This window comes from Malaya genurostris, chromosome 2 (genome assembly GCF_030247185.1).
Source record: "Malaya genurostris strain Urasoe2022 chromosome 2, Malgen_1.1, whole genome shotgun sequence".
NCBI classification, from domain to species: domain Eukaryota; kingdom Metazoa; phylum Arthropoda; class Insecta; order Diptera; family Culicidae; genus Malaya; species Malaya genurostris.
The window spans coordinates 105,001,001-105,025,449 of record NC_080571.1 but is presented as its reverse complement, the minus strand read 5'-3'; the positions used below and the strand labels follow the sequence as shown (position 1 = coordinate 105,025,449).

The 24,449-nt window shown below is 39.4% G+C and overlaps 2 protein-coding genes across 4 annotated transcripts in view; one reads left to right on the top strand and one right to left on the bottom strand.

Moving 5' to 3' along the window:
* The window catches only part of LOC131428193 (DNA-dependent protein kinase catalytic subunit-like), a 30,561-nt gene extending 13,733 nt beyond the window's left edge, over positions 1-16,828 (top strand). For all 3 annotated transcript variants that reach the window (XM_058591920.1, XM_058591919.1, XM_058591921.1), the window contains 4 exons: positions 263-7,242; positions 7,299-7,483; positions 14,557-15,834; positions 15,989-16,828. In XM_058591920.1, the coding sequence (XP_058447903.1) occupies positions 263-7,242; positions 7,299-7,483; positions 14,557-15,834; positions 15,989-16,750 (9,205 nt within the window). In that variant the 3' untranslated portion in view covers positions 16,751-16,828. The remainder of the gene's footprint in view (positions 1-262; positions 7,243-7,298; positions 7,484-14,556; positions 15,835-15,988) is intronic.
* LOC131428194 (tRNA (adenine(58)-N(1))-methyltransferase catalytic subunit TRMT61A) lies at positions 16,771-18,130 on the bottom strand. The gene is made up of 5 exons (XM_058591923.1): positions 17,871-18,130; positions 17,511-17,810; positions 17,328-17,457; positions 17,087-17,256; positions 16,771-17,029 (listed from the first exon to the last, which is right to left on the bottom strand). Exons 1-5 carry the CDS (start codon positions 18,066-18,068, stop codon positions 16,895-16,897), a joined length of 933 nt encoding a protein of 310 aa, XP_058447906.1. The 5' UTR covers positions 18,069-18,130; the 3' UTR covers positions 16,771-16,894.
* Between the last annotated feature and the right edge of the window lie 6,319 nt (positions 18,131-24,449).

Here is a 24,449-nt window from a genome sequence, read left to right as displayed (position 1 = left end):
GACAGCTCTTTCAATGAACTTTGTAAAATCATGATTCCGGAAAACAACTTTAAACTTACTTGTAAATTCAATATACAAATTAATAGTTCAATAAAACATGCCATTACTTCACGTGTGAAAAAGTATTTTTTTGATATAATAGAGAGCTTAGAATATCAGGATAGAATAATTTAGAAAAGATTACAACTCAAACATAGATCAAAACTGTGTAACTTTCCTCGTAACCAATTTACTTTCATATTTCACCTCATGACCATTGCAGGTCCGAACTCTGCAACCATATGTTGCAGCTCTGCACAGACCCGGACATCGCTGTGTGTCAGATGTTCGAACCGCTGATCTTCCAACTCATCCATTATCTGACACAACCGTCCAAGATTAGCCTGAAAGGTACGGAGGTGTTGGCGAACTGTCTCATGAACTCGATATCTCATCCCACCGATACTAGCATTCGCGATCTGGCAGCTCGGTGCATTCGGGAGTTTTTGCTATGGACTATCAAACAAACTCTACCCGGACAGCAGACTGCGTTGGCTAGCATTAATTTGAAGGTAATACTGGAAAAGTTACGAACCTATTGCCTAGATTCGAACCCCAACCGGCGCCAGGGAGCAGCTTTGGCATTCAATAATATCTACCGGGTGTTGCGGGAAGAAGAAACGCACATTGAAAGGAACTGGTTCGCTCTATTTTTCGCATTCAGTGTGAACTTCATCATGACGGAAGATTTTGATAGCTCCACTACTAATCTGGAGCAAGTGTCCGCAACGATTGATCACCTGGTGCGGGTGTTGATTATTCGGAAGGACTTGTTTAACAGAGCCAGTGCAGTTCGGATTGTACCTAAAGAATTTCGAGGTGGATTGCTGAAGGATTTGGTGGTGTGGTTATTGAAACAGTGTAGTTCCAAGGAAACAAGTTACCGACACAAATGTATGGAAGTATTCCCGAAGTTAGCAAGTGCCGTGGATGGATGTCGGTCCGGAGCAGAATTTGTGCGAAAATTTTCGAATAGTGAGGATCTTTTAAACATATGTGATCATTCGGACTTAATCTACGGAATTCGTGGTTCTCCTAATCTTCAGTTCATTGTCGACAACAAACTACCAGTGATAGTAAACATTTATGTTTGGTTGGAGTACTTTAGCTCTTCTCTGGACATGTACCACTGGTTGTTGAAGAACTCTTTCGTTTCTAATTCGGAAGCCTTCCTAGAACAATCGAAGCTTTTCAAAGCGGTGGAGTACTTTTTATCTTCTGTTGTTAACGCTACCATGTTTGATCTCATGTCGTTACTTCGTCCGGAAATTATCGAGGAAAGCCACAGTAGCATCGAATTTCGCGTATGCACCGAAAAGGTTATCAAGTTTCATCTGCTGAAGTGTACAATAGCAGTAAGGATCATTGATCTGTTGGTTACTGTTCTGCCGCAACAATGCTGTCGTAGCGTTCCGGAGAGCTTTTGGAATTCGGACGCTGTGTTGAATTTTGTTGTCGACTTAGTTTTCGAGCCGCAGAGAATTGGATTTGATTTCAAGTCGAGTCAGGACACAATTGCAAAGTTCTCGGAAAAAGTAGAAGAACTTCTAACGAAGATTGAAAGATTTGGGCATATCAATTTCAAACAAAAAGTGTATCGAAATGTTTCGGTGAAGCTCGGTCGTACGATCAAAGATCTATCGGATCGATTGGAAGAGTTGATGCAGGCAGAGACCATCGGACTGGAGGACAGTAATTATGTTAAGGGAATTTTTATAATTGCCAAAAGATACGAAATATATAAGAAGCACTTTGGTGAACACACCAATGCCTTCCTGGAAACGGTGTCGGATAAATTAATTCATGATGTGTTCGATGGATTGAAAAGGAAACGCACTGAGGAGTTCGTCAATGTTACGCTCACTCCCTCGGTGAGGAAGTTCTCGGCAACTGTGTTACGTGCTGCAGTGCTGTTCAAATCACCGGCCGCCATAGAGCTTTTAATGGAACTGGTGCTCGACGGTAGGAAATTGCAACTGTTTCAACAGTCCGACAAATCTGTAATTCTTCACGGAGAATATTTCACTAACACGTTCGAGGAACCAATTTATGAGCACGTTTTGCAACAGATACCAGGTAGTTTGGATAAATTGGTCGGATGTTTGAACGTTGAAACATTTTCAATGGTTATACGAATGTTTTGCCATTTTCTGGAGTTTAGCTACCAAAAGAAACGTTTGCAGATTAATATCTTGCAAGCAATCACCGAACACTTTTTGAATTCGTGGGAAATCATAACCGGGATAGCTTCGCAGGTAGACAACAAATTTGGTTCCGCTGATTTACGTTTGATCGAACTCATGTCCAATGTTGCCATGGCAAGTCCGATTTCCCTTAATGAACTCGGTCGGAAAGCGATCGGGTTCCAACAATGGCTATTGACTCTAATAGAAAATCCGCAAAACCAGCTGGATCTGAAATCAAAAGCATTATTTCTACTACCAGCATTGGTTGGAGACACGGATCTCGAGTCGGGCCTGGTCTCGGCAGCTCTTCGAAGACTACAGGACCAACACTTCCCGCTGCGCTCGTCGGAATTCAGTGTCAGCAGCATGCAAAGAATTAGTTTCGAAAGCTGCATCGTAGCCTTGCTGGATGCAATGGTTGTTTCACGCTCCCCGGTAATTCTGGAAGCGGTTATTAATGCCACTGCGGCGGATCCGGACCATATTGCCGAACAGAAAATTCGTACCGCATTGGGAGAGTACATACGAGTGCAGAATAGCAGTAAACAATGCTCTAATTTGAAGCAGATATTTTTGAAGTTCTGCGATGAATCCTTGGAGCCCAGTATTCGACTAACAGTGCTGCAGCGGTTCCTAATCACTGGAATTCGGCAGGGAAGTGTTGAGACCATACTAGCATTCTATAAATTATTCATCAAAAGAATCTATGAAATGATTCGCAGCAACTACGGTCAGTACGGAGCTGGATGGGATGCTGAACAGGCGCTGGTCAATCGTTTCGGAGGCTATCAGTTAATCGAACTGTATGTCGCAATTCTACCCCGAAGTATGGTTATAAACGAAGATTGTATGGTGACCAAAGCATTGTACGGAGAAACAGAGAAAACTCCTGGAAATAAAATGATTACCGACTTCACAAAGAAAGCCTATGCGTGTCGCACTGAGGTGTTTCTCACGCCGGACTCACCGACTGCCGAGTTGTTCCGTAAGTATCAGTGTGCCGCGTACCGAGCACTGGCCGCAATTATTAGCAATACCAAGGAAGATCTGCAGTTGTATAATGTACTGTTGTTCCGAGAAAGTCACGAAAAAAATGAGTTCATCTGGAGGAAACTCATCAACTGTTCGGAGGATCGATTGTATGATTGTACCAGCCAAGAACTGGAAGATTATCCAAAGATTAAGGACAAAATTGTGTCTATCCGTAGACTAAACTCGGCATCTGGACAATCCGCCAGTATTTTCAAGTATATTCAAATGACCAGTGTGTTTGAATCTTCGCTGAGCCAGGATGTTACCAAACTTGATTTGAACTATTCAGTTGTACGATCGACACAGGAGGTAGCCGCTAGGGAGGTTGATGAATTGACCCAACAAATTCATCGTCGATATTCGGTACCACTTGAACAGTCGAAGATTAATGATCACGAAGTCATGGCTACGGTCTGTGCCGTTATTCAGCACATGCACGAAAATAAGATTACTCCGACGATGGAAGAGGGTCGTGTTGCACCGCCACCATGGATTAAATTTCTGGCAGCTTCCGTGCGTGATCAACAGCAACACAAAAACGTTCGGTTGTTTCTGGTAAAAGTAATAGACAACTCCCGCCAGTGGTTGAAGCCATATGCGAGTACGCTTGTTCCTCCACTGATGCAGGTTATCGTTGATGAATGTATTGCTGCTCAGTTGAATACTTTTGTAACCGATCTAATTGCACTGATACTGGAGTGGAGTGAGGTCTACCAGCCGAAAAGTTTGGATGAGATCGCTTTGGCGTCTAGCCTGGTAAAATTCGTAATGCGGAATTGCTTTCATGTTAGAAAAGAAGTTTTTCGATTGAATCTCGAGCTAACGAAGAATTTGATCGAACAATGGAAGGGCGTTATCAGCATACCAGTACAGCTACTGTACGATATGATCGGACCGGCTCAGGACCCAGAATCCCAGCAAAATCTTTGTGGTCTGCAGCTGAACGCCGTTGTGCTAGCAAACGGACTCGTTCCGTGGACGGAAACATCTAAGTTCGACTTTATAAGAGCAATATTTAGATGTTTGGATTCAGAGAAGACTGCTGTTTATCGACCTGCTTCGGAACTGATGGGCATGTGTTTGAGTCTCCTATATCCGGCAGGTGAACAGACCGAGGATGAACGATATCAGAATGAATTTGTGGTACAACTTTTGGCGATACGAAAAACACACGAATACAAGTTTATGGATATTATATATGGCATTCATAAAACTTTTCCATCGATTGTTGATTCTTTTCTGTCTATTGTTTCGCACGCTATACCTAATGCGACTGGTGCTTCGAAGAAAATATTTCTGGAGATGTTGCTATCGCGAGTAGAGGCCTACAAAGAACAGGTTCATCGTGAACTAATTTCCTTAGACTTGAAAGGATTGCTGAGAGATCGTAAATATCAGTTACTCGCTCTACACTTAATCAATAAGTCTGTATCCTTGATGACAACTCAGAATCTGGACGATATACTCGACAATGTTATCTCTCTGATCAACAACGATCGGTCCGAGGTTCGGGATGTGGTGTATGAAATACTGATTTTCATCCATGAGAATTGTCTTCAAGAACCAGAAAATACCAAACAGAAACTTAGGAAAGCTCTACTGGCCGGTTTGAACGATACGGATCAGTTACTCCAGAGCCATGTCTTTGAATTTTGGACGGATGCTTCACGCTTCCCGGAAGAAATTGATGCCCGATTTGAACGTATTCTAGCTGATTTGTACGACCCATCACAGGAAGCAAATTTGCTAGGTTTCGGCATACAAACTCTGTTGAGTCCTGCAATAAAGAATCCGGAGTCGAAGCGACAAATCTTCCAGCACGAATACGAAGCAGATGTTAAGCTGAAAGAGTATTCCATCGATACGCGATGGTATCAGCGAAATTCTATTGCCTCGGTGCCTTTGTTCGTGGAATCACAACAGCGGTACTTCACGGCATCCGATGGTTCGCAAATGGAACAGCTGATCAAGGCCACCCAGTTCAGAGCTAGCGATAATGCTTTCGAACCTACTCTAGATCCCACTGTTATGAGCCAAACTTCGAGCACATTCACACTACCCACCCAAAACTCTTTGCTGTTTGAAGTAAATCCTCCCATTCTGGATCGACGATCACGACGAACAGCAGCAGGAGCTGAACCTGCGATTGGGAAAAGTTCCAAATCCTACGATAGCCTCCGCAAACGAATCCTCAAAGACAAAGAACGATCCACACGTGATCAGGCTATGCGAGCTATAGAGCGCCATAGCTACGAAGCCGTCAAAAAATACGATACCCTTAAGAAAAAACAGGACGAGGTAGTCCTCTACCGTCGATACCGAATTGGCGATTTCCCTGATCTTATAATAAACAGCTTAGCTCTGCTGTTACCTTTGCAGGCAGCATGCAGACGCGATCCCGTGCTAGCACGACAGGTATTCGTTTCCATATTCACTGGCATTTTGGACGAATGGGAACACAATGAACACCCTGCGAATGAAACGATCCTTGCTATCAGTCGATCCATTCAGAAAATACTAACGGAAACCAAAAGCTGCGACCCGAATGTTTTCGGAGCTCTCATTGAAATGGCAATGAAACGGCCGCGAATATTTGATCTGTCGGCCGATAGCGTTGCTACAGTTGCCAGTGGAGCTAACATGATGGACATCGGAGTGTTATATCTGGAAAGCAAGTTACACGAATACGATTTTCCTGATGAATCCATCGTTTCACGCAGCTCCGCAGTTACTATGGAAGCCGTCCACTGGATAAAGCTAGCTGAACTGTATCATATGTTGAACGAGTATGATGTTCTGGGCGATATTTTCTCAGACAAAATGGACAGCGACACTAGGCTCAAGCAAGCGATCGAACTAGAAAGTATCGGAAACTTTTACCGAGCCAAAGATCTGTATCATACAATGATCCTTGAAAATTACAATCGCCTGGCGGAGCAAAATTTTTGTTATCAATCTTACTATAACTGCTATGAACAGATGTGCATGTGGGAGGATTTGTTGGTTATTTTGGAGAATCAAATCGAAGATAACATCGAAGAGTTCTGGACTGATGAATGGAATATGGATAACATTCTGCCCAGCTACTTCCACTGCAATACAAGATTGAATTTAGCCGGAGATGAACGCGGTCGCGATTTCATTAGGCTGTTGGAAGGATGGATGCGTATTCCGGACAGGATGGATTACATGAAAACCAATTTCGGTGAAGAGATTACAATGCTGCAGCTGGCCAATGGGGAATATAGCCGCGCCAAAATGTACTCTGAGCAAGTGCTGCGCCATTTTCTACAGGAGTGGAGCTATCTGAATGACATGGCCACAAAATTACGAGTGCAAAAACTGCTCGATATAAGAAAGGTTGCCGAGATCCACACCTACAGCGAAATGCTTGGTAACCATTTGGAAGAGAAACAGTTGAAACAGTTGGTCGCCAATTGGCAAGCTTCATTTCCGACCGCGTCTGATTCGTTGTTGGTTTGGGATGCTCTGCTAACGTACCGTAAGTTTTTACTGAACTTACTGGAAACCAAACTGGAAGGAGCGACCGACGACCGGCTGCTGCAAATCGATTTCGTCGGTGTGATGAAACGATCGATTTTCGATGCGGAATTACATCTGTTGGATGCAGCATTCGAACAAAACAACACCCGCTTTACTCGTCAAGTTATCAAACGGTTGGAAGTGTTGGCCGATGAACAAAGTGATAGCGGGTATCGGTGGAGAATCGCTCAGCTCAAAATGAGAAGAGTTTGTGAGATGGAAAGTGGAGGAGATCCGACTACTACGGTCCAGCGAATGGGAAAAAATTTCGAACGGTTAAGGACAGTTGTCGAAGCTGCCGATTTAGACAGGTACGCGAACGTGAAGGTCGAGGGGCTGCAAGAGCTATATTGGATGTCGGAAACACTACGAAATATTGTGCGCAACAATCCACAGATGGATGTTGAAGGTCTTAGAAAATTTCTGCCATTCGTTGAGAGAGGTAAGTGAGGAAGTGATGTTCAAAATAATAGTCCGATTTAATGATTTTGATTACAGAACCACTGGACAGATCATTCAATCAGTATTCGCAAGAATGTTTGCTGAAATCAATCGAAATTACAAGCAAATGTTTAATGGAAAGCAGCACGGTCCAGGAGAGAGAAACTGTTCGCTTAGCTGACTGTCATTTTATGTTGGCTCAATTCTGTAATGAAGAAATTGAACGTGAGGCTCTTGGAGAGGTAAGTAAAATAAATGTTTCACAGCTTTCGTATCCGAATTAACTTTTGGATTGTTCAGCTTTAATCTCGAGATTTTTAGAGTAAGTGATTCAATATATAGGGAGCTTGTCTTTCAAGCCAGTTTCCATACAATGCACAGTGGGGAAAATTTGATAAAAACGCGTCGTTTTTTGGGAGCATGTTACAATTGAAAACAGCATTTACTGGTGAAATTATCTCCATAATCGATTCCACGGATATAGGAGGACCGCATAAAACGATATCATGTTTATTCTACCCTAAGTCCCCTTTTTGTAGTCTTTGATCGTGAATATGTCTTGTTGTATCTAAAGTATCAACATAATTTCTGCTACATGCCATCGGAAATCATAATTGTATGATAAAATTTTCAGTTGTATGACATAATCTCAAATAATTCCAAATTAATCTTTTGGTATGCTTGGTACCAACGAGTATCAAAGAGGAAAACTCATGGCGCGTGTTTGCTTTTCTCATATTTTGAAAGCTCGTAGCTCTAACTACCAATAGATTTGAAAATTTTCAACTTGAACGTGTATTGAAACAACATTGAAGTGTTTCAATGGTACACTTTTGAAAAACCTGCCTGGTTTGACCCATGTCAGCACCAGCTAATCAGAACGCGTTCTAAGCGAGAGAACACAATATCTGCTGATGTACAACTGAATCGGCATAAAATATTTTTAGACCTCACGGTTTTGGAATGAAGTGAGCTCCGGACAGCGGAATTGTGCCGAAGAGCAGTCGTAGCCGGGCAGTGTTGCAAACCAAACCAAAAGCCTACGAGTGGAAGTCGTCATGGGAACGCTGCTCACATATACAGATTAATCTGTATTTTTTTTTTTCAATTATAGAAGCTTTAACATCAATGTCATTCGCCTCTTCGGGCCAGAAAAACTTTCTGACCCTATGTGCGGGGTTGGGAATCGAACCCAGGCAGGCTGCGTGAAAGGCATCGACTTACCCATCACGCTATACCCGTCCCCTAATCTGTATTTTATTTCTCGTGAAAAATACAGATTTAAATGTCACGAAAGGAAAGAATTTTTTTAACACCGGTTAAAATCCAAATTTGTTTAAAAGTGTTTTTCTAAATATATTTATAGTTTCTATTCGGATTAAGAAACCAAGTAAGCCCCATTTGTTATATTCTCGTAAAAATATGCCGATGATAGTTGTGGGGGATTTCAATACAGATGCCTCAAAACACAATATTATTAAATTCATTGATGTCTTGAGCAAGTATACGAAGTTGGATATGAAATCTGCTCCTTCACAAGCTACTGCGCTTGGAGGCACATGTATTGATCTCGCATTTGCTGGAAATATCAATGTATAAAGCCGTAGATATATTTCATACTTTCATATCATATTGATTTTCATTGGAAGATTATGATCGCTATACCTACGTCAACCATATCAGTATCTCATCCACGGACAACAGGTCAACTTAGAAATGGATGACGGAAGTCCATCGAAATACGAATTCAACCACCCACCATTATCTTCTTCTTCTTCTTCTATATATATAAAATAATAGCGAAAAAAGTGTTGTTGCTAATGTTCTCTGGTATGCGTGGGCCGATCTTCAAATATTTTTTTTTGTTCGAAAGGTGACGTTTATGCGGAGGTTTTAGGCTGTAGTACATAAGGTAAATCCTTCGGGAAAGTAGAGAAAAACTAGAAAATTGGTTTGTTTAGAATTGGAAATTTTCCATTCAATGCATGCTAGATCTCCAATGATTGTTTGGCGCGTACCGAGTTATGCAATGCTGCTGCCCGCTGGAGAGCAAAATATGAATACTAGATTATTAATAAAACCGTTTGGCGCCAAACGAGCTGATTTGTGCAAAAATTTCACTGAGCCTACTTGATTCACGTGTTACTTTATTTCGAATCACATGTTCAATTAAGTAAGGGCGCCAAACGAACAGCACACAGATTTCCATTTTCCGATATATAAATTTGGGTTCAATACCGTGAAATCAAATTATAAAACGACTATAAGGAATGAAAGTGATTTTTTTTTGATTCGTTTCCTAAAATTCCAGAAATGTGAATTATATTTTCTTGATAGATATAATTATTGCTTTCACAATGCACTGAGACAACAGGATCAGCACACCTCAGCTATCACTTCAAATTAAGACCGCTCAAACACCAAAACCGGCTCTCTACTTTTTGGAACGATTCCATTCGAATTAGAAGGACGTTTTCTGTTTTTTTCGGCTTAAATTTTGCATAAGCATTTCCCGTGCTATACCTTTGAAGAATTTTTTGGACGGGATTCTGTGTAAATTTTTCTCGAAAATTTCGTCAATTACATCAAACTGCAAATTCGGTTATTTATTTGAGTCCAACGTTTTCAATTTGCCCAAACGCGATTCGAATTATATCAATCCAGAGTATTCCGAAATTTCAAATTATTTGCATTTGAGTAACTATGAACAGCTTCGTCCAATGTACTCGAACCATCCCGTTTGCCTTCTGTTTTTAAATTACATCGATTGAACCGAGATTTGGGAACTCATCGACATGTTTTACCTATTCGAATGATTCATTCTCTTGATCATAAACCGTCAAAATGATTTTGTTGTATTTTGCTTGAATCATTTGGGACCTTTAAGAGCAGGTGAAAACTGCTGTGTACGTGTGTACCTGAATTGGGGAAAAATGTTGAGAATCAAATACAATTGTCTACTTCACTAATCTCGAGCAATCATGAGGGTCGTTCGATTATTCTAGTTTAAGAGTATTCGAAATAATTTCCATCCAAATATAATTTTTGAGCTGTGAGAAATTCACAGGGACAGCTACAGGTACAGAAATAAGAGGAACAAGTACAGAAGCTAAGTTCAGGAAAAAATAAAGAAGGTACAGGAACAAGTGCAGAAAGTACAAAACCAAGTACAGAAATGGGGGAAACAAGTAAAGGAAGTACTGGCACAATTGAGTGTAGAAAAAGGTACAGAATGAGCAGATGGTACAGATATAAGTACAAAAGTTACAGGACCAAATACAGAAAATACTGGAGCAGGTATAGAACGTACAGGAACAAATTCTGAAACAAGCACAGAAAGTACAGGAAAAACACACAAATTACAGAAACAAGCACACAAAGTACAAAATAAAGTGCAGACAATAGAGGAACAAGTACACAAAAAAGTTAAAAGTTGTCGAAACAACAATTTTGAATGGCAAATTAGAACAAAAAAGTTTTCATTCCAATGATGTCCACTGCTATGCCATTTCAATATTTTCTCATCCGTTTAACTTTTCTATTACCGTCAATAATCGTTATGAGTCTGTAGTGTGAATTTTGAGTTTTTTTTTCGGACGGTAAATTGTACGCTGCCTGTTTGCGTTTCGGTTTTATATATTTTGTCCTGTTGTCCACGATATAAAAAGGTTGGGGCCACTATCATAGAGCATTATAATGATATTTTTCTACAATAATCATTAAAATTGATAAGTAGTTTTGATTTTCTACATCTAATCTAATATTATTACGCTACAAAGTGTGCAGGGGTCCGCTAGTTTTATTATAAAGAACTATAAAAATTACTCAGAATGTTTGATGTAACTTATCCGTACTTTAGTGTAGATCCATCGTTTCAAATTCTTGTAGTGAAAAAGGGGAATGCTTGCACAATTCACACAATCCATCAAATAAGTGATGTAAGGAAATGTGGAGAAAGCTTGCCAATTTTCTTCGCATTCACGACATCCAGTTATGTCTCTGACATTACCCATCCGCATTTGTATTCAAATTTTATTTCAAAGATAGTTCTATTTAATTCAAGCAAATGTTTGAAGTTGACTTAAAGCAGACCCTGTCAGCTTGGAGCGATCTCAATCTTCAGTTCAGCAACGCCATCGCACGGCGTCTCATTCAACATGTCATGTCAATTGTATGGGTGCGCAGTGCTGCTATTTTGGCGCGTACGAATTTGACATTTCTCTCCCCTACTTCTATGTACGTGATTCGATGCGGACTCGCCTGAGGGCGCCATGGTCGCAAAAAAAGGATGTTGCCAAAGATTTGTTCGGGAAATGCGAGAGCTGGATATCTTGTAAATATGATGTCTTTGCTTAAAGGCTCAATATATTCGAGTCTAATATGCTCCATTTTTCTGCGTGAATATACGATTCGTCGAGTACGCAAAATGTGTGTGTGTATATATGTACGTGTGCATGCAACAAAAATGTGCACTCGATTTTCTCGGAAATGGCTGTACCGATTTTCACAAACTTAAATTCTAATGAAAGGTCTCGATGTCATAGCCTGCTATTAAATTTGACCCGGATAGAACTTCCGGTTCGGGGGTAACGGAAAGAAAAGCAATAAAACTGAAAAGAATTGATTTTCTCAGATACCGCATAATCGAATTTCTTCAACTCAGATTTAAATTAAAGGCCTTATAGTTTCATAGTCATCTGAATTGAATTGAATTCTATCTGGATTCGACTTCTTGTTCCGAACTTACGGGGGAAAATATGCAAAATGAACTAAAAAAATGCACTAGATTTTCTCAGAGACCGATCATTCAATGTTTACGAACCAAAGGGCTTACAATCCCATATAACCCTACCGTGTTGCATTCGGATAGGACTTCAGGTTTCGGAATTACAGGTTGATAAGTAAAAACAATTCATTTTCAGAAGTGTTTTTTTACACTAAAAAATCGAACCAAATGCTTTGAACTAACCGAACAATACTTCAGCTAGATAGGTCTGGTTAGTTAAAGACCAAATATGTTGATGTTGGGTGTACCGAATCATCGTTCCTGGTTTCAGAAGTACCGGAAAAGTGCTCGTGTTCTCCAAACCAGAAATCTTCCAGAAACGGCTAGACCGATCTTCGCAAACTCAGATTCAAATGAAAAATATCATGTTTCCATGCATTGATTAAGAATTTCATCCAAATCCGGCTTCCGGTTCCGGGAATATATTTTAGCGTATATGAAATTGCAACCTGTCATTTAAAGCGATAATGGAAAAATTCAAATGTTTCAGATTATAGCTTATGCTAGTTACTGGTCAAACGAATCGATTTCATCCATACCGGTTCCCAGCTCCAGGTTCCGGAAGTGCCAGAAATAGTGGTCAAAGACAGGACTCTCTTTATTTTCTCAGAGACAGCTGAGTCAATTTTCACAAACTTAGACCGAAGGCCACGCAATTTCTGAAACCGGGAAAAATGCACCCACTCGACCTTCTCGACGAAAAGAATCTCTAAATACTGTCCCAGAAAGTATGGACGCAACCAAAAACCGCTGCCATTTCGCAATGGTTCAGAATCTGTCAATTTTTATGGCTGCGTCCTGTTGTTTACACTCTTCTCTAACCACTTGTGCAGTTGTTTATTCGTTTTCATTAGTTTGTTTCGAAATGCATGGACTTTCAGTAGATCAACGTCGAAAAATTGTGTACAAATGGTGCACAGAACGCGGACTGTCACTGAGAAAGATAGCAAAAATGGAAAGAGTAAGTGAAAAAGCTGTGCGAAATGCAATCAGGAAGTTCGGTGAGGATAACACCTTTGAGGATAAACCGAAAACGGGTCGAAAAAAAGGTCCTGTTAACCATCAGTTGGATAAACGTATACTGAAGGCGTTCGAGCAAAAGAAGGTTTCAGTTCGGGATGTGGCCAAAAAAGTGGGCACTTCGAAGTCAAATGTTCTTCGTGTTAAATAACGTTTGAATCTTCGAACCTATAAGAAGCAGAAACAACCAAAATGTCCGAAACAAGAAGCATCGATCAGGCCGAGGGTTCGAAAGCTGTACAATACGATTCTTGCTGGAAATTTGAACTGCATAATCATGGACGACGAAACCTACGTGAAACTCGATTACAAATCCTTGCCGGGACCACAATATTATACGGTGCGAGAAGGGCATGTGTTAAACCAGTCCGAGACATCGATAGATGTCGAAAAATTTCGTAAGAAAGCTATGGCCTGGCAAGCAATTTGTAGCTGCGGTAAGATTTCGAAACCCTTCATCACCACTGCTTCAATGAACAGCGAAATATACATCAAGGAATGTTTACAAAAACGACTTCTACCCATGATTCGAAGCCACAAGGATACTTTTGTCTTCTGGCCAAATCTTGCTTCTTGCCACTACTCGAAATCAACGGTAGAATGGTATACTACCAAAAATGTCACTTTCGTCCCAAAAGACATGAATCCACCAAATTGCCCACAACTTCGACCAATTGAAGGAATTTTGGGCATTAACGAAGGCACATCTTAGGGAACATGTCTCGGCTGCCGAAACCATTCAACAGTTCGGAAAAGATTGGAAAAAAGTGTCAAAAGTTGTCGTCAAGAAGTCTGTACGGAATTTAATGAGAAGAGAAGGTGCGCCAGCTAGTCTACAATGGCTAAGTAGCAAATGTTGAGAATAATATTCTGTTGTAGTAGTCTAATATTATCAGTATATCGAATAAAATTTGAATATCTAACACTTGTGAATTATTTACAGCGAAATCAAAGTGCGTCCATACTTTCAGGGACAGTCTTTATGTTCTGCGATATGCCTTTTCGAACAGGATTAGCGTTTGAAGGCAGACCATCATTTCTGTGGCGCAATCTTCTTTCTTAAAATCGTTTTTTTTTTCTTTGTTTCTGTGGTCTCGACCTTAAGCGACTTGTGATTGTATCGAACAAATCACGGAAGCGAACTTTTATGATCGTATTATCAAATCCAAATTGTACTACAACAAATTTTCAAGAACACGTTGTGGGAACAGTGATCGTAATTTCAAATAGGACGGTTTAGTTTGAAAAGAAGTAGTTTTATTTTCTGTGATTCTGAAACGCGTATGTTCTCGTGATTGCGAACTTGTACTAACTGGTTATTCGTTATTCGTTATATCGTTTTCTCTCTCTCTCGGAAGGATGGCAACATAGTGACTCGTAAGCAGCGCCACAATGTTTTAGTCATTTGCATTTGGTCGAAATTATTAGTAGCCATAATATTGTTCTATCTTGTATCCAAACTTGTTGCCTGACACCGAAACCTACACTATTTTCTGTTATTTCTTCTAGACCACGGACCTCGAACGACAACTCATCGAATCACTTCTGGCATCGATGCAGTACGGATCCAAACCAGCGCGACAGCTTTTCCCATGTCTGTTGCAGCTTCCACATCTTCAGGATGGTACATTGCATCGAGAATTCGTCGAAGCTAGCTGTTCGGTACCAGAATGGATGTTCCTACGTTGGATTCCGCAGATCCTGTCGTATGTTGACTATGCCAGCGAATCATTTCTTGCCGATTTGTTGCTACGAATTGCCAGCAGTTATCCCATGGCACTCTACTATTCGACTAAACTATCTTACGGAAATTTTCTCAAGGATAACTCTGGCAAACCGGTGGGGATGTTTGCTACAAAATTAATGGCTGCCTTAGATTTTCCTAAGATGGATCGTTTCACTAAAGAACTTTGCCAAGTGCTTATTCCGTGTATGAAAGTTAAGAGGATTGCTTCCGCTATGATGGTTAAACTTTCACATTCATCAACGATTGCCAACAAAGAACAGTTTCGTCAGCTGGTAACCGAAATGATGGTGGACTGCTTCCCTGATATTACACCGGATCTTGGGAGTGAGCATAAAAAAATACTAACTTTGAAAACGAAATGGCTTGAATTGCTTGATTACGACTTCGATACTCAAAAGGATGCCATTTGGAAACTGTTGAATGACATTATGAAAGAAGCAGACCAATTTAGCCCGAAGTTCAGCTCCCTCGACCTGAGTAGGTACTCTCCGTGGTTGGCTGAGTATCACTTTAGTGAGCGAGAAGATATGTTGGAGTTGCCTGGTCAATACAATGAGGATCGAAAACCAAATGTTTTAAATCATGTAAAAATTGTTAAAGTCTGCAGCAGGTTAGAAATGTTTGCTACTCTTCGGAAACCTCTTCGGCTTCAGATTATGGGAAGCGATGGAAAGACTTATGATTTCTTGGTCAAATATGGAGAGGATTTGCGACAAGACCAGCGCATTCAGCAATTACTCGGAATTATATCGACACAACTGTCGCTCGACCAGCACTGCAAAGACCATCAATTGTCAGTGAGAACATATGAAGTTGTTCCGATCAGAGACGACTTCGGTCTTATTGGATGGATGCCGAATACATCCTCAATCAAGAGTATCGCTGTCCGATCGATGGTACGGTTTAATCCCGATGGTGATGTAACAGGTGTAATCAATCGTGAATTTAGTCATTTTTTGAAGCAAACTGCGGGTGTTTCTGTGGATCACGTAGGATCAGCCGTTTACGGAAAAGTTGCTGCCGTGAGCAGCCCCGAAAAGGTAAGCTGGATCTTTTATCAAGGGAAATTGTTTTTTCCCTAATTAAGTACTGAGCTTTTCGACAATCAGATTTCTATCGAAACTGTTCCGTTAATAAATGAAAAATAGACCGGTAAGTGCATTTCTAATTAATTTTCGATTTCTACTGTTCCAGATCATGCAGAAATTCAATGAGCTGTGCTACAAGATCAAACCTGATGTGCTTAAGCGAGCACTTTTCGAAATGACCGTGTCGCCGGAATCGTTCTACAATTTGCGCGGAAATTTCGCTAAAAGTCTAATGGCGATGAACATTTCCTGTTGGATTCTAGGCATAGGTGATAGGCACACATCGAACCTGTTGATCGATCGTAGCAACGGTAAGTTAGCTGGAGTCGATTTTGGATTGGCGTTCGGTGCCGGAACACGTGACCAGGCTATTCCGGAGATGGTTCCTTTTCGATTGACACCACAATTCGTTAGCGTGATGGAACCAATGCGAACATCCGGATTGATGCACAAATGTTTGGTTTACACGCTGGCCTGTTTGAGAAACCAGAAGAAAATATTGAAGTCATGCCTGGAAGTATTCGTACGGGATCCGACATTAGATTGGCTGGAATCGTCACGCCGCCGATTCAACCTGGATGACAGCAAAGGCTTTTTAAGTTGGGATCCTCAAACTCGCATTAATATTGCAATTCAAAAGCTGAATGGTTCTAATCCAAAGATTCTGATAGCGGAAGAAATTCGACTCGGACAGGCGGCCCATAACCCAGAGTTTCTCGATGGTTATTTGAAATTACTGCAGATTGACAAACCTGCATTACCAAATGGAAATTTGACCGTTGAACAGCAAGTTCAGTGCTTACTTGAAGCGGCAACAAGTAGATCTATTTTGGGTATTGCGTATTCTGGATGGTTCCCGTGGTTTTAGTTAGGTGGATTTGTCAATCATAATCTTGTTATATGTACAAATAAAGTTCCTTCATTCAGATGCATAAATTAACCCGAACGTATTGATAATCATTATTCCTATACAATTGCGTAAAATGTGCATAGATAAAAAAATAAACTAAAGCTATCGTGCGAATAAAGGCGGAAACTCCGCAACAGTCAAGTATCCTGTATGTCCAGTCGTGGTATTTGGGGCACTAGAAGTGATGTACTTCTTAGTGTCTTTTGGTGTTTTGGTATCTTTGTCGAATGCCGTTTTCTAGAAATGAGTTTGAAAATATTAATTATTGCAATTGTTTTAGTCTTGTAGCTTTACCTTATGTTTGACAAATTCCAGATCCATTACCGGAATATTTTTCGTTTTTACAATATCCTCCACCTGCAGAATCTCTATGTTTACAATGTCAACGAAACCGTTTTGCTCCAAAGCTTCACACACACGACTCGATTGTTCAATGCACGGCGAAAATGAGCAAATACGTCCACCTATGTGATTCAATAAGAAGATTTAGTTTTGATCTAAATTAACGGAAAATTAAAAAAAAAAATGAACGAACCTTGATTTTTAAGAGCTTTTAATGCATGAGGAATCGCCAGTTGCGGAGCCGGTAAATCCAGAAACACGGCATCAGCAGTACCATTCAGCTCGTCGCCGAACCCGTTTTCACATACGTCTCGGTGTGTGACCTGTAATTAATTTCATAGATCAATCTGAGTTTCATTTTAAAGATATCACATACCTTCACATATTCACCTAAACCGTGAGCATTGAATTCGTCCTGAGCTTTTTGCGCTCGTTCCTCGTGAAAGTCAAATGTGTATAAATACCCATGAGGTCGGATGGCACGTAGAAAATAATGTGACAGAGACCCTGAACCGGTGCCAGATTCGATCACAATACTGCCTGGTTTGATCTCCAACTGGTGGAGTATCATGCTGATGTCAGGGGTATACAGAATTTGGGTTCGATGAGGCAACGTTTGGGTCCAGAGTTCAGGATTTGGCTGCAGAACGTGGGCCCATCCTTTAGAAAGCTCTACCTGCAATAAAAGTGATTAATATTTGTAAGTAAGCATATAAACTTGATGTATTCAACTCACTTTAGATCCGTACTGTACACCGATAATATCCTTTACTTTTAGAGCACCGAAGTTTGTTTGGAAGACATTTTCTACCATTTCACCTTTTTTATTTTTAATCTGAGGAATGGCTTCGATTGCATACACATTTGTGATCGTCAAGTAAAGAATTACAGTATCGCCTTCGTCTATAATAGTTTTTGGTTGAGCAAAACTCATATTGGATTACAGAAAACAGTTAGGTTGTTTTAGTAAAATCAGATCGCTTGCCGGTACACGTGTTACAACGAATGTTTGTAAACAAAATTAACTCTGAGTTTTGACAGTTGAATCGTGAGAGAGCTGAGAGAGTATTCTCGCGGTAATTCCCCTTCTGATATTATTTTTTTCTCTCTAAAAAGGCTCATAAACATATTACGTTATCTTTAAATGCAAGAGAAAAGTTTCGTAATAATGTACAATCATTCGAAAGGGCCTATCGTAATGTATGCCCTTTCGACGTGAATACGCCCTACTTTACTATGTCGCGAATTTTCAAATTCGCCCTGTGAAAGAGTGGGCAGCACTTACTACTAAATTCAACAACATTTAATACATTCTCCATATGATTAAATTTTCAACATTATGAGATAACCATTAATAACTAGATTAGGTTTTTTCAAATTTTGGAAACAATGAGGGAAACTCATAACACTTGCTTGCCTTTCTCGTACCTTCGAAGACGCTTTTGAGGTAGTCAAGCACGTCCCAAGTAATAATTTGAATGCCTTATGGTTCTGATAATAATATGCAGGAGTTTTTTAATTGATTCTGCAATCACTACCAGTTTTATGACAACTATAATTAGTGTTCGTTCTTTTGATAAATAATACAACTTGTACTAGAATAAAAAATCTTGGCCGCCATTTTGATTTTCTATGTCGTAGCATTTATTGATATCACATACGAGGAAATATGATAAACTTTTATGATTCATTCAGTTTTGCCGCAACGCAATATAGATTTATACAAAAAATGACGATGAATCATAAAATTGTATCATTATAAAATGATTGAGACTTTCGCAAAAAACGTATTTATCCCGAGGCGATTAGTTATAATTCGTATCTTATCCATACATTCACGATAAAAATGAAAGCGCATGTAATTTAAACTTTCAGAAAAAGCCTCAAATTCGTGATTAAAATCTAAAGCGGCCCTTACACGAGACAATATTATTGTCAATACAAGGAGTGTCCATATTGGATTGACGAAAATATTGTCAAAAAATCTAAACTTCTCATCAATACAATACTTTCTCTCCAGAGAGAAACTGTTAATTATGTGTAATTCCCTTTTCTCTCAATATTTTAATATTCACTTGCCGCTTAAGATATTCTTACTGATTGCATTCAAAACCGACATGACACACACATGTTCAAGAAACATATCAAAATGTCGGTTTATTCATTGAGGCATTCATTTCATCCGACCAAAATTGATGTTGATCGTAGAGCTGGTTCCAAAATTTTCGATAATCGTGATCGGTCTATGAGAAAATCGAGTGAACTTTTTTTTTTGCATATTTTACCCTGTTACTCCCGAGCTGGAAGTTCGATCCGGATAAAATTCAATAGCAGGTAAGTGACCTTCCATTTGAATTTAAGTTCGTGAAAATCGGTTCGGTCATCTCCGAGAAAGTGAGTGTATCTTTTTGTTACATACATGTATACATACACACAGACATTTTGCGTACTCGACAAACTGAGTCGAATGGTATATGACGATGAGTAGAACGTTAGCACACGTTTCCATTCGGCACGTCAGTAAGGACGTTGCACTTTGGTGAAAGTGTTCTGCAATTAACAGAAAGTATACGTCTGCTTAGCGGTTCATGTTGAACTGTATTAATATATTTTCTTCGAGAGTATGAGTATTTAATTGCTAAACAGTTGCAAAACATAATGATTCTGGTAGAAGTGATGTAAATTGATTGATAAAAACACATTTTTCAAAACGACCACATTCTCAGTTTTTTTTTTCATTTTTCTTATACATAATGCCTCAGCAGCTACATCCTGCTGGTGAGGAATTCTGGCAACCGTCAGAAGGCTGGCTGCTGTCAAAATTGTCCAGGCGAAATTGCGTCGTTATCTCGCCGTACGTGTCTTGTTTATGAAGGGCAATAACCAAGGCGCTAAAAATGTACAACCGATTCAAAACGGTTCTTCCAATCTTATATGGCAAGAATCCGACAGAAACAGAACCGTTAATAACCGCTAGGCGAAATTCTCTGCCGGAAAGGGTTGTTGCATTGTTGCCAGACTTTGGCCGACTCCTGGCAAAACATAGACAGGCGTCTGGGGGGAAATCTGCCCATCACGTACAAGTGGGAGAATATGTCCCACAACAACCCACATTATCAGATTCGAATAGATTCCGAATCAATTCCGAATCGGTGAGAAATTTTCATTCGGAGTTCCATGTGAAAATCATGTGGAATTTCGAATCAATTCCAACTCCAGTGCAACAACCGATTTCGAATTTCGCCTACAACCGGTTGATTCGGAAATCATTCGGAATTGAGTGAGAAGATGCGGACTGAATTGTCAATTCGTCTTCTTCTTTCCCGATTTTTTCGTGCTGATTTTCAGTTTATTTTTAAACGAAAACATTATATAACTGAATATACAAATTTAAATCGTCATGTTTTTCGGATATACAGAACTAGTAAATAACCAGTTCTTCTTAGAATCTCAACATAAACTGTTGAAATTCGCTGGAAATTAACAAAACGGCCTACCTTAGTCAGCATCATCCATTCCTCTAGCTGGAGTGTAGTGACATGGCTTAAGTCGCCTAAATTTTACACTAACACATTCATAAAATGAGCCAATATGCAATGACATTTATGATGTCACTGTCAATCAGGTTGATCGTGCAGCAAACTCAGGCGAAAATTCTAGCACTGAACCGATCGAGCACTAAAAAATCGTGCAGTCGAGTAAGAATTCATTGCTCATTCCGTCATTTCGATAATGTGGGAATTGTATGTCCCTTAACCAAAGTTATTATGCCCCACAACAATAAAGTATTATGCCCCTTGAAATTTCAAAATAGAAAAAAACAGAAAATGAAATATTATTTGCATCAGAAATTATTAGCGTAACAAACAAATTGCAATTGGGAACTAACATTTTCGATCCTCTTAATGATGTTTCAATAATCGTTTCAAATCTATGAAATAATATTGCAACTTGATGCATACTGCTGAATCGAGGGACATAATGTCCATAGAGAGGTGTAACGAAATTACTCCAGATTTGATTTTTTAATAACTTTTTCCCTGTTTGAGTATTTTATCTAATTCTTTCACGAAATGAATGAAAAAGGTCAATTGCAATCTATGGGACCTTAAGACCTTTTATTTGAATATAAATCTATACATATAACTAAATAGCAACCGACGGTAATACTTTTCCTACTTTTAATCAATGAATTAAGATAAAATCGATTACAATATCATTGCTTCGGCTCTAAGAAGCAAAACAGCAAAAAAGTAGTAACTAAAATTTAGAAATCCTAGATGGCCACAACCCAAGTAGCAAACATTGCTCTAGTACTGGATTTATTAATTTTTCTCGCAACGATTATGAGATTAGAAAAGCGCACGTTTCTTGTATGATGTGTAACAAGTTTCTTGTTTCACAACAGTAATATTTACTAAGTGGAAACCGGAATTGAAACTTCTCAAATGATTGTCGTACAGTCAGTTGAAAAACCGGATGTGGAACTTAATCCATTCAGGTTTTTGAGGTGGTTTCACAAGCAGTAATATGAATGAATTTTACATCCCTTACAAAAACGTGTTGAATCAATTGTCGAACATATCTAACAAAAATAACCGATATGAATCAATTGTGAAACAGGCTAATTATAAGTTTTAATTGCTACTTGGGATGTGATTTGATGTGGATGTTTCAACTTATGAATGAATTTTGATACTGCATTTTTGATGTAATCGTTCTTGTCCCTGTAATTTTTTGCTCTTGTGCGTTGCGCCTTAAATTTGCACCGTTACAAACAATCAATCAAATAGTTCGTGCGATTATCGATATTCGGAAGTGTTGAAAAAGCATGTCAGTTTTATTCTTATTCACATCATCCAGGTATGTCTTTGACATTACCCACCTGTCTTTTTCCGATAGTAGAGACCGTCAAATCAAAGAAAAAGGTCTCAAAGCTCACTAGACATTCGCAGAACGACTCAACTAACAGCAGCAAAGCGACTTATGTGTCAAGTCAACCAGAAAAAAAACTGCCTAACACTCTGTTCGATGTACACGATCAAATTGCAGAACGAAGTGAGTGTTGTTTTTGCCTAAAAGTTATCTTTGTGACTAAAAACTGTGAATTGGTTACTATGATACGTTGCACGCATGTAAATTGGAAGATTTAGCAAAAATAATAGGTTATTTAAACTACATTTTCTAAAATAAGATTTAAAATTGTGTTATTTTGTTTTTAATCGCTTTACTCGGTTCAACAAAAATGTTACTTTTGTCGTATTGAAAATTTCTCGCAGATATGTTATTCAGCTAAAGTACGGTTCATACGTTATATCAGGTGACCGTTACCGACAAGAAATGGCAATGGAAAGGAGCTGTTTGTAACACTTATTAACATGCTATGTCAACCTCACTGAACGTGTTTACGTTCGGAACGTGTATACGGTTCATTAATGAAAGCCTTAAACAACTTAAAACTACCGGTGAAGTCCTGTTAACGTTGACGGAAGTTGACTTATCGTCTGAATCGTACTTAAAACTGATTGAGGTTAGTGCATTTCACGCCTTTTTTTTAGAACGGCCAATAAGCCATCCATCAACATTCACTTTGAAGACTAATTTCGAATGACTCGGCACTCGCTGAGAGTAAGTCATAATAGCAAACGGCAGAGAAAACTTTCCTCTTTCGTCTAGTGTTAAATTTAATACTCTCTCTTTCATAGCTCGCTTGCAATTTCTTTCGAAAGTGGAAGTTGACAGGTGGCTTATTGGCCGTTCTAAAAAAAGGCATGATTTCGTGACTAATGAAATCTGTATGAAATGTTCAAAACGACGATTGTAACAATGAGAAAATCTTTTTGTTTACTTTCTCCTCCGATTATTACGGTACTATTAGCAATCCTTCACTCCAATTATTTACCGATAATAATAACTAAAGCTATCATCTTTGAATCTGCACTGAAGACATTACCGAAAGAAGCAGGAATGTTTCGCAATAATCGAAAAAGTAAGTAAACAAAGCGAATCTCTCATAGTCGTCTACATTCGTCGTTTTGAACATTTTATACAGAAATATACTAATTTCGAAATAGCGAATGTACATTTGTGGTTGTTAGTGAATGAAATAGTTTTACAGTCGTAAAAATAGTGTGACAAGTGTTTCAATAGTTTTAGTAGGATAATTTCTGTAATAGACAAGAGAACTTTGTTATCACTCCGGAATGGAACGTTTTCGAAGATCGGGGCTAACAGTGGAGGGCAGCATTACCAATTTTTAACGTATAGCAAATGTAAAATTTTACATAGGATTTTGAAAAATTTTATTATCTGTGTCCACATTGCAAGCTATAAGGCTCCCTTTAAATTCTAGAGTCATGACACGTTTACATTCAATACACACACATACATACACAGACACATACCCGGTTGCAATACTGCACGAACTGGATATTGTTTTCATTCATAATCACAGAGGTATTTTAGTTCCAATGTCCCTGCGGGAAAAATTCTGCTGCTCTTGCTAGCAACTGATTGTGAAAGTTCGCCTGTCCTTATGTGCGATTCAGGCGGTCCGCCTTCTTCCGTCACCGTCACCGAAACGTCAGCTTCCGTCAAAATTAGTTCAATACTTTCCTTACCGGAACGTTCACACGCTCCGTCCGTCATGATGTTCCGTGACGGTGGCGTTACGTGTGAATGGTTCCATAAGAATGCATGTAATTAATGTTGACGGTGACGGTGGTTGACTGTGACGGAAGGAGACGGATCGTCTGAATCGTACATTATTCGTCTAACGCCCAAGCAGAAAAGATCGAATTTCGAGTCCAGTTGAACTGATATGTCCGAGTGCGAGAAAGACAAGGCAAGCGTGATGAGTTGCATAGCAAGTGTGATAACAAAAGGTTGAGACAACTTGATTTTAAAGTTATATGTGAGTATCACATACTGCTTAAAATATAATTAAAATTTACTGATCCTATTTTCGATAATATGGAGCAGGAATGGTGTTGTTACATTCAGTACAACTTGAGTTATTCACGGCCATAACAGAGTAATAAATATTCACGTCAATAAATGTCTCAATAAGAATGATGGCTCATATCAACGAGAATTAATTTTTCTATCGGATCATTTTGGATTCAGTCCTGAGCATTCAACTTCTCAACAACTTGTTAAAGTAACTGCCATGATAAAAGCCAATAAATCTTCTGGTTAGATATTTTAGTGAAACTCACACGCTGTCACTGCGGGAAATAATACCACTGTTCAACAGGGACAAGATGAAAATTGAGAATCTATTCGGTTTCGTTCTTGAAATTAGTTGGGGTACCGT

Excerpts from the sequence above, each read along its gene's own strand:
- LOC131428194 (XM_058591923.1), bottom strand. The coding sequence starts at position 18,068 with ATGAGTTTTGCTCAACCAAAAACTATTATAGACGAAGGCGATACTGTA. Across the intron at positions 17,458-17,510 it reads GTTTAGGTGAATATGTGAAG|GTCACACACCGAGACGTATG; the intron begins GTATGTGATATC and ends AATTAATTACAG. Across the intron at positions 17,257-17,327 it reads AAAAGCTCTTAAAAATCAAG|GTGGACGTATTTGCTCATTT; the intron begins GTTCGTTCATTT and ends TGAATCACATAG.